The sequence below is a fragment of the Dromaius novaehollandiae genome, chromosome 1 (assembly GCF_036370855.1).
Source record: "Dromaius novaehollandiae isolate bDroNov1 chromosome 1, bDroNov1.hap1, whole genome shotgun sequence".
Lineage (NCBI taxonomy): Eukaryota > Metazoa > Chordata > Aves > Casuariiformes > Dromaiidae > Dromaius > Dromaius novaehollandiae.
The window spans coordinates 181,764,463-181,783,324 of record NC_088098.1 but is presented as its reverse complement, the minus strand read 5'-3'; the positions used below and the strand labels follow the sequence as shown (position 1 = coordinate 181,783,324).

The window sequence follows — 18,862 nt, the reverse complement described above, 5'->3', positions numbered from 1 at the left end:
GGTAATTGACCACTGTGTTATCTGCTCAAGGCTCTCTCATCCCGTTATCCAACAGCAAAGACAGACTGTTCTGATAAACAATGCAACATAACTCAGAAGGGATCTGCGATATTGTGCCATCTGGTAAACATGTGCACATCTACTGTCTGCTTTGTGGATGTCAGGTAAAGGGACATATTGCAGAAATTACACTGACACTAGATTTTGATCATGGAAAGTGATCCCATCATACCAGAAGCTTGTAGTTAAAAAAAACAAGGGCTCCAATTTGTCCTGAATTTCACAATGCACCTTCCTTAAAGGACCGACACAGTCCCAGGCTGTCAGACCTGGAAGTGTTCCTGTCCAAAAAGTAAAATATCAGTTACAGCCAACCTGACTACAAGAGTAAATTGGAAGGGTATCCCCTGTGGAAAATGGATGGTTCTCATCACTGCAGCATAAGTGAGCTCTACAGAGTGCACGGGGAAAAAATCGTGAATTTCTGAGCATTCATCTTTAGATTCAGGCACCTGAAGAGAGAAAGAACTGAAGTAAGAAAGAACTAATACTTTGACAGACCTTTGATCACCTGTTTAAAGAAGGAAAAAGGATACCCTATTCAATTTGAGATGGGTAGCCAACATGTCTGGAATCTTAGTGAAGAGCACCAGCATTCTGGGAAGACCAAACAGGTGATTTCAGTGTAAGGAAATTCAGCCTATCACAAAGCAAAAGAATTTGTATTGAGATGTTTTACAGCTATGTGAAAATACTACATTTTTCTTCACCTTTAAAACACACAATTGAGCTGATGATTTTTAAGCCTTCCTAACACTGATAGAAGGCACCTCATTGCTCCTCCATTTCCCCAGCTTGAATTATAAACAGCTCGAATTTGGTCCACTTATTCAATTGCTTGCAAACCCAAGATTTTCCTAGTGGATATCCCAGATAGAGGAGAAGGGAACATACTGCAAGTGACACAGGGACAATACCTATCCATTATCTTCCAGCTACACACAAGTAGACTTCTTGTCTCTTGTGGATGATAGTGCACTTATTCACAGTGTAGACAGTCCCTGGTACTGTTATTGATGGTATTATGCTTAACAAAGATGAACCTACAGTACCAGCAAGGCCAGTCCACAGATCTATGAAATGGGAACATTTTTATAAGTGCTCCAGAGGTCACCTATCTTATGAAATACTTCCGAATTGCCAACAGTGGCTGTAACAGAGCTGTCAAAACAAACTGAGGCAACAGTCTGCTATACAATGCAATAGTCTTCATGCTTCATATTCACAGATAGGTATGTTCCACCAGGAAAAGAAAGAGGAGTTTTGTTTTTTTTTTTTTTTTTTTTTTTTTTTTGTCTTATCCAAATAAATAATTAGCACATACCTAATATCCAAGATACAAAGGGATTGTTGCTCAACCTGGACATGCAAAACATTTTTACTTTTATTTGGGGTATGAGGCAGGTGGGCGGAAGCTGTCAAACACAGACTTACTGATATCTTGATCAGAATGGATCACAGAGACAGCTTTAGTTTCTTTGAGTTTAGATGGTGGTATTTTCCTAAGAAGAAACCATCCACGAATGAAAGGCTCTGATATTAGACCCGAATTTCTCCCAATCTTCTATTTTTTAGCAGATCTAACAGCTGTCAGAAGAAATATTTTCATTAGAAGGTACATATGGAGCAGATGCCACTAGACTGAAAAGCTTTCCTCATGGGAAATCAAGTCAGAGTTTAGCTTAGGAAAAATCCTCTATAAAACCTCTAATTCAGCCAGATGGCAACAATAAATGCATACCAGCAGTCAAGAGCAGAATTCACTAAGGAATTTGAACTAGAATAATATAATCTTGAACTAAAGGGAGAAAAGTTTCTAGAAGTAGAAGGGATCTAGCTGTATTCCAGACAGAAAATCTGATAAACTTAGCTGTAAAAGAAGCACCTCATTTTCTTTCCTGTTATTGTTAAGAATAACTCTCCTAATGAAAAGCAAGTCCATTCTATAACTTTTAGTTTCCCAACATACACGCCATGAAGGTACAGAAAATCAAGGTCTGGATAGCACAGTCTGTGAATTATGAGAGCAGATCTAAGGATTAAAGCTTCTACAGTAAGCAGCAGACTTAGTGCTTTCCATCAGATTGAACCATCAGATTTACTCCAACATTAAAGTGGAATTTGATGCTATGTGGTTGTCTGTGCAATACACAGTGGTAACAAACCATAACAGCAGCTGATTATGATATTGTTTGATGTGAGAGACATATCATGTTTCAAAAAAAGCTCAGATCTCCATCACATACATTTAGTGTGGTCTTCTACACTGACCCAACAACGTGTCCAGTTTCCTAACAGCACTGGTAATGAAAGAGCATCCCCCGTAGATCTGCTTTACTCCCATCAGAGAATTCAAAACTGACTGTGGCATTTTTATCCATATAGTTATAGGACATATTCAGAACCAAAGACAATTGCCAGCCAGAACAGTCTGACATGAAATGTCACATAAAGTAAATGCCACTGGAAGATAGCTTGCACATCTTGGAGAAAGCTCCCCAAATCTATGAAAAGACTACAAGGAGAGTAAATCCTAGAAGACATGGTGTCCATAGGAGCTTCTTGGAGCAATAAAGTCCGAAGCTGGAATAGGTGAAATATCTGCATAGTCATTTCAGCCTCAAGGGATCCAAAAGATACTGCCCTCAAGATTCTATCAGGGCAGCTGCCCTATGTTTGCCAGTGATTTGGATCCCTTACTCAGTTTAGATGGCTAAATTCCAAAAACCTTATATACAACCCTTGGAGCTGTTGAGAGTCAAAATGGAAGGATCCTGTATTGATAATGGTCCAGACTTTAAACATAAGGTTTGTTGTTTTTTTTTTTCCCTGAAGATGTTTAAATCACAAAATGAAAAATGCATCATGAGGATTACATTTCTAGTGAAGCAAAAGTATTGTTCTAGCCTGTGCTGTCAACCTAAACTCAAGTCTTCCTGAAGCCCAGCCCAGTCTACATTTTTCTTTGGCACCAAGCTATAGGAGCTTTGAACTCTTCTGGACTGGGAAAAGAGGGAATTGGTTTTACAACCCCTGTGGCAAGAAAAACAGCCACCATCTATCAAAACTGCTTATCAGAAGACCTTTTGAACAAAGTCAGGATCACTGGGTTGGATGGCAGTAGGGAATGCAAGCAAAGGAAGTGGCATCAGCAACCTAGATGGCCTGTTTCCAAGCTGATTAGAAATTGTGCAGTCTATTCCTAAGACAAAGAGAATGAAAATAAGGTCATAAGGGAGTTAGTCTTCCTCTGTGCACCCTTAGCCTTTGAAGAAACCAGGGCGGAAAGTCTGCTTTGGGGATACCTCTTCTTTATTCTCTTTCATGATTACTAAAGCCATAGGAATAAACAGATGAGGAAAAAAAAAAAGAAAAAGGTAGAATAAGTGTTAAATTTAGTGGCCACTATGCAAGTCTTCTTTCAAAAGGAGTAAAGAACTACCTCAGGTTTAGTTGCAGCTGCAATTTACATTTCATGGTCAAGCCAGAACTTCTAAGCTGAGAATTATTTTACAGCAGTAACAGATTTTATCACTTTTTTGCCAGGATCCAAACTTACAGCAAAACACTACAGCATATTACAGAAGAATTACTCTGTTTCATCTGAGGAAACTGCCACCCAAAGCAACAGTATTGACAAAGTTGGAAAACTGAAAAGTTGCCAGTAATTCAGAATCTGTAAGAGCTTGCCTAAATTTTCACATACCTTTTAAATTCATAGGATACTCCACAAGGTCCATATAAGATTGTTGACATATATGTAAAAGAATATCCATGCCAACACATGATAGTGATTGTAGTTACATTGAGTCATAATGAGACACCCACACCTGCCAAAACCTCTAACCTGGAAGCAATATGGCATCAGTTTTCATCAGTACTGCTGTCTGTGTGAACTGAACTGAGTTCTCACAGAACATCAAATCAGTCAAGACAAGCTCTTGAGACATTTAGAGGAATCTGCAATGTGAACCACTGACGTAGCTCCAAAATGAGCAGAAGACTTAGGGTTAGAGTCAAAAGCTAGGGACCTATCAGGCAAACACATAGATCAGAAGTTTTAGAAAGATTTGCCAAGGAGAAAACTGAAAGAGGTCATTTTAGATTAAACAAATGCTGCAAGAATCAACAAATTAGCAACCTCCAACCATCTAAAGTAACATCAGATAACAATAATTGCTAAGACAATCTTTTTAAACTACTGTTTAGATTTTGCTGGAGGTACTAGAGACATCCAAAGTAGTTTTGCCAGGACTGAGTAGGGATAAGAATGGTACTTGCTGAGGCAATCATAGAATAACATTCATCTATGATTCAGCATCAGAATTTTTCAGTGGCACAGAGGAGGGAGAAACATAATGCAGTCCAGACAAATATCACTCTTGGCAATTGCAAACACTAAGATCAGTGCAGGTCACAATGGCGCCTTTCAGAAGATATTTCTGGAGCCTGCATCTAGCCTTATGCAGGTTCAGAGTTTCAAAGACTGATATCCCAAGAGCTAGAGGTGTTCTCCCTCTAAAGTATCTTGACTGTAAATTTGCATAAAGAACTTTAAGTGGCACAAATGGTGTATCGTAGAAAATTAATCTTTGGAAAAGCTCCCAGAAAAGCTGGAATTACTGATGGAGAACACTGACAAGGGAGAGCAACAGATACACACGACTTCTACAGGATGACAGAATAAGGTAAGATTTACACAAGAAATTCTATGGAAAGGTGTTAACCCAATCAAAATCTCATAACAAGGTTGCATGTCACCACTTCAGGATTTTAAACAAACTGAAATGGCATTAGGTATACTCAAGCATCAAGTATTAGAGAGGGTAGAGTACACACCTACAGATAGAGTTGAATATTTTCCAAACTCCAGTGAAAAACATTAATACATTCTGAGCTAGCCTCAATGTGAACATACAGGTGAAACTAACAGTTGAATATGGAATTGATCATTTTAAGTGTTTGCTGAATTATTTAAGACAAACTAGCCTCCATCAGGCCTCATTCTAATCTTCAATTTACTCTAATGAAATCCTCTCCTTTGGTATGAACTCATTAAAAACACCTCCATAAATGAGCAAGCTGTGAAACCATGTGAGGATAGCTTGCCAAATTCTATTCAGGTTAGTTACTACTGTACTTCACAACAAGGTCTATGCATTAATTATTTTTGAAAGAATAATCCATAATTCCCTCGGTTTTATCTTTGAGTAAATAAAAGTAAAGTGGAAAAGAGTGTTTCTCTTTCTTTCACTATAAAATATGGGAACATAGTTGTGAGGTTTCCATATGTCCCAGGTTTTAAGATAGGAAATAAAGCAGGAGCTATTACACAGAGGTCTTTAGACACTATTCTTGGACATGGACTGCTAGTATAGTTGCCTACACCGAGGGCCAAAGGCCTACTAAAAGCATCCTAACAAATACTAACAACTTTTTACAACAAAACAGTTTAGAAAGAATGACAATATTATGATTTCAGAAATGGATTTTGCATTTTAAACCCATATTAATAAATTAAATATGCCCAGGGCCATTCTCTGTCACTAAGGATTACAGGCATGGAACAGTCCAAATCCCTTACTGTGGAATTCAGCTCCCTCCACACAGCATGACCAAATTAAAACTACTATTACAAATGGTTCCTGGTGTAACAGATTGTTAACGTAAGTTGGCATGGATAGACCATAAGCGTTAGCATTAGCAATGTTAGCTAACCTACGTAAAATAAACTTCTGACCTTGTTGTCTTGGCAAGGGATTGGGAGGAGGTGGATGTGTTCTGCCTGCAAGGCAGTTCTATAGTTCTAACTACAGTTTCCGATTTCTTTTTTCTTTTTTTTGTAGCCACAGGAAAGCCTAACCTACCAGAACAACATGCAACTCTTCAGAAAGTCAACTATACTGCAAGTATTTTGGAACTCATCTATACAAATTGAAAGAGGCAATCAATGTGGGACCACACCTTGCCTTGCCCCTTTGCACCTACTGACTCCAAGAGGGCCTGGAGATGTCTGGCTTGGGAGACATAGGGATGCTTGCTAGACGCTCAAGCCCTGAACAGCTGGAACCGACACAGTTGTACCCACCTTCCCTGTGACATGCCTCTCCATCTTCCCTATCAAGAGAGATATGCTTTGCAACCATTAGAATTTGTTTTAACAAACCATTAGTCCTCAGCAGGCACACACTTTGTTCAATCTAGGTCCTCAGCCCATGAGACCGGGCTCATGCTAACTCCCAAACTATGCCAGGAATTGTTTGGGAAACAGCAAATCTGCATAGGCCAAAAGCATGCCAGTGTCTATTCTAACAAATTAGCATCGTAGACAATGGAGTTTCAATATCCGAAAGCATTCTCTGGCACTGTTTAGTTGATTACAATACACACAGCCTTAAAATGTCATCTAGTAGTTTCTTAAAATTGCCAAAAATAGTGGGATACAAGATGGTTCAGGAGTTTGTTTTCAAAATATTGAATCTGAATCAAAACCAATATAAAAAATTATGAGAATTGAACTTGGATGACTTTGGTCACTATTATAGCCTGTATGATTTTACACAGAGAGAAAAAACGAGAAAACTAAAAAAACGAGAAAACTAAAAAAACGAGAAAACTAAAAAAAAGAGAACACTAAAAAAAAGAGAAAACTAAAAAAAAAGGAGAAAACTAAAAAACGAGAAAATAACCTCTGCATATGCAAAGCCTCACTTACAGATCAAAGGAACTAAGAGTTCATGACCTCATCAAAAAATAAAAAACACTATTAAAACCTCTATGGATTCTCTCAATCATCACCAGGACCAAGCTATTTTCGTGAATCATTATTTTGTTTCCTCTCAAACAAAAATATATTGAAGAGTAAGAGCAACCCAAATCTATTCAACATTCGCCTCAAGTATTCTAGCATAAAACAGCAATGCAGATGAATTCACTAGATCTGTGTCATTCCAGAATCTCTTTTCCCTTATTTAAAATAATAACTTGTTGTGCATGCAAAACCTGAGGAAAGTGTAACTCAAAAAATGGTACCTCATTCTGTGTTACCAACTCTTTCTTACATTTAATCCTCTAAAAAGAAAAAATAAAAAAGAAGAGAAAGAAAACTTGCCAGTTTGAAACGAATTTTCAGGTGGCTAATCTGGTAAAAGCAGATCAGATAATTATGCTATAATCTGGGCTATAGCTGAGATTTGCATTCAAAACTACTTAAGATAATACTGTGAAGCAAAGGCAAAGCACTCAATAAAATGAACAGATTTAACAGTTTTCATAAAATAGCTCAAGGATGGGTACAAGCAAAAAAACAACCCCTCCAAAATAATAGGTGATAAAATCTAAGCTCTGAGACAGCAGCCTGGAATAAGTGAAAGAAAGAACATACAGGAAAATAAAGCATTTTATCTAAAGAAAACCTAAAGTCTGGAAGGGAAGATAAGGGTAACAAAGAATTTATTTTATACTTACTGCTGTATGAACAGAAAACATAAAAGTGTAAAATGACTCAAAAAGAAGAGGATAAGTGCAGAAACCGCAAAAGCAAACCATAGAGTCACCAAAAAAAAACCAAGCCACTCTCATGGAAGGACCCTGTACTGTTTAGAGTCATGTCCTCAATGTCTTTAAGCCAACAACAAAAGTTAATTAAGTTCAGTTGAAGTAAAACATACAATACTGTAACAGCCACAGCATGACAGTATCTTGGTAAGCGTCTAGCTGTTTCTTTCAGAGTAACAGATCTTGACTTTGAATTCAAATCAGAAGGATAAAAGAAGGTTTATATTATAAAAATTTTATCATCACACAAGTAGTAATTATCAGTTTATTCTCTACTTAGGGGTTTCTTTTGGGGCCAAACAGTTTGCTCTTTGCCATAAGACAACATGCTTTATGTGCTTTAGAGCACATTAATACGGGATGTCTGAATTCTTTGAAATACCACAATTAAAAGACACTCTTCACCTAAAAGATACACCTGAAAGTCTGGCACTGCATATTTTATTCAATTTGATTCTTCTCATTTAAATAAATAAAAAAGAGGGGATTAAGCTACATTTTTAGGAAGGAAAGAAAAAAAAAATCAAGAGCTATACTGAGAAGATTCATATTTGTGACCACAGCAGTTCTTAAAGAAATGACCAAGAAGTTCTCAGTGTGCTCCCCAGTCAGAATAAAATAGAAAAGATACAAGTGAGCCTGATAGAGATTCAAGAACCTTGATGATGAAAATCAAATGTGTAAGATATCATATTGAAGGACTGGAAAAGGTGACTTATTTCAAATCCCCCCCCCCCCCAAGATAAATGAAAAATGGTTGGTATTAAAAACTGATTATTTAAAAGGCTCCATTCCTGAATTCAGTTCCACTATGCACACAAAGGTTTGTGACACTAAAAACATTTTTACCTAATGATATCTTTTCATCATTTGCACAGAAAACTAGGGAAGCCAGACATTTGCATTTTTGAGTGGGAATTTAGTTGTTCCTTCAGAAAAGAAAATCTACCAACCCTTGAAGGTTTAAGACCTCTTATTATTGAATGCCAACATTTTCCTCAGGTATCACATTGTCTCCATTTTTTAAAGTAAATTTATCAAATCAGTTGGAAAACATCCAGCAATATTTGACCTATAGTACTACTATTCTAGCTCTTCCCTATCAGATGGGACTCAGAAACAGTCTAACAGAACTGGTAGTTTGGTTTTAACTGGTAGTTTGGTTTTAACTAACAGTTAAAAGTGTCTGTAACAATAATGCTGAATCTTGTGGTGGTCTTTAAGACAAGTCAATCAATGTCTTAGATTATTTCAAATTTCTGTATACTTCAATACTATCAGGTTTCAAGAACACAGCACCATGTCAGTAGAATGAAATTAATTATTGCTTAAGATTTAAGAACATTATGAATTAATTTGCAGAGGTACTTTTTTTCTACAAATAGGTAGGGCTGAACAGGGAGTAATAGATGGTTTAATATGACTAAGTAACACAAATGTGAGTGACACATTCAAGTCACAGAATTTTTATTACTTGCAACAATACACACAGAAGAGAGTTAGACCTTAGAACACTATAATGATACCAGCAAGGTTTGATGGTTATTAAACAGATATTTTTTTACTTGCCAACTAAATATATTTTTAGATAAAGCTAATCAGGATAGCCAATTCTATAGTTGTACAATAAATAGTCAGGATACTATTAGCATTACGGAGACAATAATATGGTGTTAAAATCATTAGCAATAGTTACTCAAATACTACAAAGGTGTTTGAGAGAGAAAAAAACCAGAGATTATTCTTTTAAGATGTGAACCAGCACTTGTTACGATGTTCTGATGACAGTGTAAACAGAAAAATAAACACATTTTTTCCCATAAGACATCATATATTAAGTGTTACAGGACTTCTCATCAATAGGCAAATACTGACACACTGTAAACTTCAAATTTACTACAATTGTTAGTATGTCCAATTGGAGTAAATGTGAAATTTTTTTAAAGAGCAAAAGACAGCCTTCTCAGCTGATGCTTAGATAGGAAAGAAAAGTAGAACAAGCTTTAAAGTACGTGGAATTAATTTTTAAATGTCTTTTGAATTGTTTATTCTTGATAATAATATCAAAAATATGTTTGCTACTTAACTTTACATATTACTAATTCAATTCATATGCCTAACCCTGCATTTAATTGTGTTATATAAGTAATTCCGCAGCAAGCCAGTTGCACACACCTTACTGTTGGAGTGATTTGGCATGGCCGGATGACTTGTCTCAGACAGTCCAGTTCATGGTCAAATTTACTGGTGCAAACACATTTCAGTGATATTTTGCCATAATTTGGCAGAGTGAAATGAAGCTGCTGAAGTTTGGATACGTGCTCATCTCTGTCATCCAAGCAGAGAGAGGGAGTTTGAAACAAGCTTATCTGGGAGGAGCCACATGCAGTCTGCTTCGTTCAGCCCAGGCTACTGGAACTTCTCTTAGCGAGACTGATATACGTGAACCTCTTTTCTACATTAACAAATTAAATTTCAAATTAAATTTCCTGGAAAGCCATGAGCTTTAAATATTATTGAACAACAGTTCAGCATCTAGCAAGCTCAAGGAAACCTTAAATTTTCAGAGAAAGTAATGTTTAATATTTACATAAAACTTCATTTTCAGAGGGTCTGGTTCCACCAAGCACAGAAAGACCTGTCTACAGTGCCATCAAGTAGCGCAAGACAACAAAAAATGGAGCTAGACAAAATCTTTGTAAAATACTCAAAGGAATGCATGTTTTACATTAATTTTATCCTACTGAAAAATTATTCCCGCTTTTCTTCAAAAGGAAAAATATTAATATTTTGTTACCTCTAATTCAATATTTGTAGGAAAAAAAGGTCTTGACATACAAATAAAGCTTTGATTATGCTTTAAAGATTCATCATATGCCTAATGACAGGATATCAACAAGTTCAAATTCAAGAGTGTTAACACTCATTTACCATCTTCTCATCTCAAAATAAAAGCCTGCATGGTAGAGTGGTGTACGAATTCTTAAGTTAATGTCAGAATGCCAGAATCTACACAACCTTGACCTACCCAGTCGCATAAATATGCTGCAATACCTTTTTGACTGCATGTTCATATGCCACCAATGCAAAAAATGTACAATACTTAAAGAATGAACCTGGTATTAATACATATTTTCCTAATCATTTGATGTGGTCTTAGGCTCTGGTCGCTGAACCATATCCAAACCACGCATTGAATATAAAATTATAGCTTTCTTTTCTTTGCTTACCATGGTGTTTTCTAAATGTTTCAGTCAGCCAGATTCACATAAAAGCCTACAGAATAGGTGAAAACACAACAAGATTTCCCCTGCTCCTACTTTAGTGCATTCTCCCTTCATAACCATAATTGCCTCTTCTTTCTTCCTTTGATCCTTTACCAAATCCTCTCCAAATATTTCAAGTTTTAGATCATATGAATCAGTGACACTATCAGCAAATTTTATTCATTACATAAAAAGACCTCATTTTTGGAGCATGATCTAGCTCATACACTCATTGATATAAGAGCTTAGGAAGAAACCTATTGTTAGGAAATTCTACATTATAATATATTATTTGAATTTGGAATAGTTGAGACTTCAAACTAAACCTGGTACATCTGACTTTTAATTCCATCAGTTTCTTTAATGGGATTTAAGATGATGACTATTACTACAGGTCAAGGAAGAAGTTTGGGAAGATAGCTGTTTCACCCTTCAGGTTTGAAGAAATCTGTGGAGGGAAGATGGAAGTGAGAGGAAGGAGAAAGCTCTTATTTCAGGTAAGATCTCTCCTATAGTTCTGGCACTCCAAGCATGTGCAGTTAGTGTCCAGTCTTTGATCTGTTGAGGTATTAGCCTAATCTTGCATTACAGTATTTTAGTCCACATTCAAAAAAGAGAAAAAATATGCACACAAGAAAATAATAATCTTCAAAGCCTAGAACCCTGGAAAATCTCAAGGCAATTTGACAAGTCAGAGCATGCAATTTAAATCAATGTAAATGACTTTTTTTTTAAAAAAAGACATTCATAAATTGATGCATCTTAACTTTAAGTTTGTTACAATAACTAACTACATAAATGTAGGAGTTCTCATTTATAAACTTGCAGATTTAAACTACAATTTTCACCTGAAGAACAGATTCAAACATATTAATGTAATCATTATCACAGCGCCCTCTCACTTCTCTCCACCAAATGGTTAAGCTCTGCTGGGCATGGTAAGTTTAATTGTTAATCTGTTGCTCTCTAAGCAGTTCTGTAATACAGGGAGGCTAAAAAACAAACCAGAAACCTATCACTGTGAAAATACTGCTATTTTCTGAATGGAATAAACAAACACAATAAAGAAGCAAGTGAAAAAGTAATACTTTCTCTGACCTTAGACTTTGCAAGCAGAAGTGATGAAAGATCCTCAAGCATTAGCTCCAGATAGCATAAAAAATGAAAATACGCTTTGGCTGGATTTTCTTGTTGTTTAGGAGAGAATACTTCTTTTAAAGGATCTCAAAGATCCATTTAAAGATTCGTACGGGCTCCAAAAAATGTAATAGCAGAAAATATTTTTCTTTCTTCTCAACTACTAGGTAACGAGAAGAATAATACCAAGTTCTACTACAGAAGAGCTGCATAAGATTTTCTAGCATAAGAGAAAGACAAGAACAAACAGCTTAGGTGAGTGAGTGAGTGAGGGGGCATATTGTGTGCATAAGCGTGCACATACATGCATGAGTGTGTGTGTGAAATAGTGCAACTTAGTATGAGAGTGCATACAAAGAGTAGTAATGATTCTCACACTGGTGGATGACAGTTATACCCAACAAAATTGAGCAAGACTGGAAGGCCCATGCATTTTCACTGCTTATTTGTGTAATCACATTGTTTCATACATTGCCTATCATCTATTGATTATACTGTATTATTCTCCATCAATGCTTCTGTCTTTACCCAGAATCTGCTATTAGACTGTAAGCATTCTGCATATTGTCTTTTACTTCCAAAGAAATTCCTAGAATCCTAATTTTGCATTGGGAAATTACATGATAGTTACATGAGACTTAAATATAACAGACTAATTTTTTTTTTTTTTTTGGTTACTCCAGGAAGGCACTCTCTCTCTCTCTCAAAACCACAGTACTGAATTTTCATCTTTTGAGTAAAGTGGTGATAGTTTAATCAATAAAGTAGGCTTAAGATAGGGCTGAACTACAAATATATCTCTTGGATGCCTGATAAAACATGCCCTCAACCTGAAAATAAAAAGTAAAAAGATTTCATTAGCTTTTGTACCTAAGATACTTGGACCAAGGTAAACCACAGACAATCTGGCTTTAGTCAGAACACTGTAATCCCTAAGCATTGTTAGAAAATTCCCAAGAACATAGAAATCAGCATCACATTAGGCATACACCATCTGTTGCTCCTTCTTAAAGATAGATTGGAAATGAACAGTGGCAACAGCTTTCAAAAAAAGCATCACTTCACAACAGGTCTGTTTTGCAGGAACCTATTGGGAAGTAGGCTCTGCCTACTTCACATCTGTAACTGACATCAAACAGATGTAGTACTGTTTCATGACCAGACCAAAGCTGTTCAGCTGATTCAGATCAATACTGTCATGGCTGTACTCCAGCTCTTCTGATATCTAAGTACGGCTATTAGGTATCCACACAGAAAACTACTAAGAACAAATGTGTACTGTTACAAAGACGTGATACTCCTTTTCCTGAAGCCAGAAATGCATCCAAAATAATTATTTTCTCCCAGGGGAAAAAGAAGTCAAGAGTACTAGCAGACAAAGAGAATCAAAAAGTCATATGGGTATATGCCCCAGGGAAAAGAAATAACCTTTTTCTAGGTTAGTCTAGATTAAAGTTATCTATGAGCTATATAGGAAGCGATAAAACTATACACAAACTATATTTCCATTAAAAGTATCAATTACCAACACTGAATAAGCAGTGTTTTCTCCTCCAGTCTTCCTTTTTCAAACTGGGAAGTATTATAAACATGTCCTCCCCCTGGCAATTGAAAAAGTGACTATAGGCAATCTTGATAGAACAAACTATAAAACTTGGGGGGGGGGGGGGGAGGCAGAATAGGTTAAAATGGTGATAACCTACAGTATTTTCTTCCCATTTACATGGGGAATAGAAAGAAAAACAACAATGTAGAAAACTTAATTGAAAACATTATGATTTATTAATGCAAAAGCAAGGCAAATAGTTTTAGCTTTAGAAATTTAAAAATAGCTCCATAGTTCCCAGTGAGAGCTTGTCATAGAAACTGCCACTGCAAGTTATTCATTGTTTTTTTAGTTTGTTTTATAAATCATGCCACTACTATAAAGACAGACAGACGGAGAATAACAATCATGCCTTCAACATCCCTCGATATGTCCACTGAAGTCAGATTAAAAGTCAGCACTTACACTTTTCTCCCAGTGTGGAGCTTCTTCATATTTAGGAACAAGAAGGTGGTATTGTTTCTGTAATATCACACTAAAACTCTGTTGCAGATAAAAAAAGAAAAAACAGTGACAACCCAAACAGAACTCACCACAACTCCGAACTGTTCTGGCTCAGACAAATTATTATACTCGCTCTTGAACTTGGACAATGCATTCAGTTGCTCTTGTTCAGGAAGATGTTTTATTAAATTCTATCAAGAAAAAGGAAGTAGACATAAATCTCAGAATCTGCATTGCTTGCATAATCATACGTAAAAATATTATTTATGTATCATTAATGTATACTCCAAAGACAACATTCCTGCCCTGAAGTCTGTAGAATGTAAGTAGGCAGCACATATTAATATAACTGAGAATGTATAACGAAAGTGATTAACTATTGCCAGCTAGCATCTCTTACTGATTCTACACGCATCTACATATCTGCAGTCTTTTTCTAAACACCACGCTGAAAGAAAGGATATGTTTTATGGGTACTATATAAACAGAACGCTTTTAGAAGCAAATAGGGCAGGGAAGACAAAATAAAAATTCCAAGCGTAATGTTTCCAGCTAAAGGATGGCAGGAATGACTAATGCTAGACAAAAAATACTTTAAAAAAAGATAATGTATTTTCCAGTAATCCAAAACAAAACCAGACTCTAAGGTGATGAGAGGAAAAGTAATGCCTATCTCCACAAAAGCTTAAATCCATTAGCCACTGCTTCGCCTAAAAACTCCCTAAAAGTAGGAATTCAGAAGTGGGACTCAGCTCCAGCTGAATTCACAAGTTCATAAGGGGAGCTTGGACACCAACATAAGCGAAGGTTTAGTGAACACAGGTAAAGGAGTCTAAAGATGTTGTATTCATCTGATTATCTGAAGAGCCTTCAAGACTTCCTGGAGCTTCTTGAACACTTAGACATCTATCTTTACATACAGGTACCTACAATTAGGCATCTAGATTCCACTCTAATTATAATCAGATAGCTAGACTGAAAATGGCTATTCTAAGCAGGTTCTCAGAAACAGAGTTTCTCAAACATCTAATTATGGCATATAATTTGACAATCAGTAGTTCATTTCTGTCCCTTCCCAGATGTTTGCTGTAACTACTAGGCAACAGTCGAATTCCCTCTAGCCTGCCCTCTTTCTGACCCCATGACGTTTGTCTTCCTGGTTATGCAGAGAAGAGAGGGATTGTGTTCTCACTGAAAACACTTCTTGGTCTACTGCTAAGATCACTCTTCTGAATTGAAATAAGGGTTCAATCCTTCTAACACTGCATTAGGCCTAGACAACACAACTTCCAACTCCCTACTACCATATTTTCAAGGAAGGACACCAGAAGGACTAACTCCAGGATTTATCATCACTTGATAGAAAAGTTAGACACTTAGGCTAAGCCAAAGGCTATTTATATACTCTGCAAGTAAATAACTATTCTCCAATATAATCAACAGAAAAGAGAATTTACTTAAGTTAGTGAACATGATCTCCCTCAAAGTCTTGAAAAACTTAATTTTATCCACAGAAGAATCTAATTCTTCCTCTACAGGAAGTTCAGACATTTAGGATACACAAGCTAGATCTCTGGGGAGAGACACAAAAGTCATAGCTAAGCATTGCTTAACATTTGCCTAATTTAAGGAGAATTCAACTTTAACTAGTATCCAAAACATATACTAAGACTAGTACTGAATTTGGTGGCTGTTCAATCTTCAGAACCCGTATTATTAGCTAGTTAAAAGCTAGCACCCTACGGATTGCAATATAGATCTTCGTCTTGTTAAAGAATGAAAATACTGGATTTGTAACTAAGAATACATGTATTTAAAGTTTTAAATATTTGTCTAAACCACTTTGTTTAATAATTTTTCTCTTAGCGCTTGTAACAATCATCAATTTATTTTAGTTCAGGAGTTATAGTCCTTAAAAATCAAATTAGGATTTCAATTCTTCTGTCTTTCAAAAAGTTGTAAAAACAATTTACTTAAAAAAAACCCCTTTTTTATAATGGATAAAAAAGACCTAGGCAGTTCTTTATCATTATTTTGTTTTAAAATAACAACTATTTTTGTATTAAGTAAATTGTTTTTACAACTTTTGGTGATAGTTACAGTAAGGGCAACACGGTTTATACTTATTAAGAAAGTAAAGTCGGCAAATCAAAAAAGAAAAAGCTAGATTTATGAGCAATGGTCTAGATAAACCAAAGAAAGGGTAAAAGATAGTTAAAGAGCAGATGGCTTCAATAGATGGCCCATGTTTGAATAAGGATTTTGGTAGAAAAAAGGAAACTATTAAAAATGCATGAATGATGAAGTTCAAAATAATAATGTAAACTTAAATTTTATGGAATTGGATTTAGACAAGGCCAAACTGAAATTTCAGCATGAAGAATTTATGATAGTAGTCACATATGTCTTAACCATTATTACATTTGAAAAATATTTTTGTAAAAAAGACTACATTTATTATTTATGGATAGAGGTGTCCAGCACTAAATCCATCACATTCAGCAAAAATGACAGGGCACAGACAGCTAGAGTGTAAAAAGATACACTTTAAACTACAAATTCATAACCCACTTATGTATGTTTTAATATACTAAATACAACATCCATGTAATCAGCTATTACCAATATCCTAAATACAACTGCTGAATTTTTACTGAAGTTTGAGTGCTGTTGTTTGATGCTGAAATACTTTTCACACATAGAAAAACTGATCACTTTTTTGAAAAGGAGAAACAGTCAAGTGGCTGTATGAATGTTTTCAATATTGAGCATCAGAGAAAAAATATGCAGCAGCTGATATCAAAGCAGTTTTATAGTGTTCAGATAAAGCTTTTAAACTGCTAGAGATGAAATTCATTTTGAATTTCAAACAGAAAATAAGCAGGAGAAAGAATTTTTACCAAGTCACAAGAAATATTTTGAGAATCAGTCAATGACTGCTTGAACTACAACATGATTACTAGAGTTCTGATTTCTTTCAGGGCTGGATTTAATTTCTAGCAGCAGAAAGGGGGAGATGGGGATGGAGAGAGAGATAAATGATACATTTTAGTTATGTTTCTTAAGCATGCTGTACAACAAAGGTGTAGGATGACGGACAAACTTCCAATTTCAGAAACCGTGGCATTCAGATACACTGGGAAATACTCAAGACAGAAATTTTGATGAAGAAATCTCTGAAAAGAAGAACCACCATAATATCGAAAGTATCTTATATAAATAAATGAAAATAGCCAAATGCTTACAAACCTATGTATGGTTTTGCTCAGCTCAGAATCACAAAATACATCAAACTACATTTTATAGGATGTTCACGGCCCATATTGGTAAAGATAGAAATAGAGACATATAGCCATATGTTTGAATTTATTTAGTGACCGAAGCATACAAGAAGGTGACTAACAGATTTTTAAAGCAATGGGGCAACTAATTCAATGGCTTTCAAAGACAGATAGGTGTGTAAGTATTTTTTCAAGCTTCAGATGGTGCACTTTCAAAAGCAATTACAGGATTGTTTTACCCAGAAACAAGCAACTTAAATGAAGCCATTTAATAAAAATGATCACTTCCAAACTTGAGAAGTAAATTTGGAAGTCCCATTCATTTTTGCATTTGATTTAGGCTTGCAATTATTTAATCACTTTAAAAAAAGTGCAATTTATACTCTTGAATTACTTACATGCTTAAAAATCAATGTGTGACCTGCTCTCATCTAATAGCATGCTTTGTTATATGTATAGAACTGTTTTCATACAGGATACTGTAAGCATTATGACTTGTGCACACACACACACACACACACACACACACACACACACACACACACACACACACCCCGCCAAGTGGTGACTATAAAACAGCCTTCCAACTCTCATTTCAAATGCCAAGAACCATATAGAGAGCTTACTGGATACGTGGACTTTCCAATACACCCTACTGTTAATGCTAGGAAAAAAAAAAAGCCACAAAATTATCAGCATAGTGTCAATGAAGTATCTCCTGTTATTGTTAATCATGACTTTTACTCAGGGAATTAAAGGGGGAGTGGGTTGTGTTAGTCATTTTAAAGATACAGAAAAGTGGCTATTTTCTCTCCCAGTGTATGTACCATCTAAATAGAAATAATGGTCCACAGAAAAAAATAGAAAAAAAAAAAAAGGTAAACAATCCAATGAAAGTAAAGGGTTTTTTTTTCTCAGCTTTTTGCAATTGATGTTCATGCCATATGTTCACATAAAAGAATGCCATTAATTAATTATACACTAATGGTTTGATGATTGTTTTCCCCAGGGCCTAAAAGTGGCAAAAACATTTTATCTTTTTGAAATTGCCGTCATCAAGTCACCTGATTCACATAATATTATTGATACATAATTTTTATGTATAGGTCAGTTAATAACATTATTGATGACCTAATATTGTTAACATGATAAATTTTTACTTTTGGAAAATAGTGCTTATGTCAAATAGCATGACACAGTTTCAGAGGAAGCATGGACTATGAGACAGAGTTCAAGCTGTACATAAGTGTAGTATATTCCATCTCTCAGCTTGTCATGCTGTTCTACAAAATTTCAGCTATTATTCAAAAAAAGATATAATATGCATGACTTATGAGCATGAAGAAAACTCTGAATAATTGATGTAAGCACGAATTAGCACAAACAGCTCAGAGATGTAAACTCCTCTGTTCATCTAATAACCTTAGTTATGCAATAGAGAGTTTCAATGCCAATATTAACTGCTTCATTGAACAAAATGAAAAGAATTATACAACGATTATATGTACAGT

The 18,862-nt window shown here is 35.6% G+C and overlaps 1 protein-coding gene across 3 annotated transcripts in view; it reads right to left on the bottom strand.

The window, feature by feature from the left end:
• Positions 1–18,862, bottom strand: part of DIAPH3 (diaphanous related formin 3) — a 244,212-nt gene that overhangs the window by 122,865 nt on the left and 102,485 nt on the right. For 2 of the 3 annotated variants that reach the window (XM_064504793.1, XM_064504795.1), the window contains exon 20: positions 14,160–14,261. The exons of the other annotated variant lie outside the window; for it this stretch is intronic. In XM_064504793.1, coding sequence (XP_064360863.1) covers positions 14,160–14,261 — 102 coding nt within the window. The remainder of the gene's footprint in view (positions 1–14,159; positions 14,262–18,862) is intronic. 3 annotated transcript variants of the gene reach the window in all.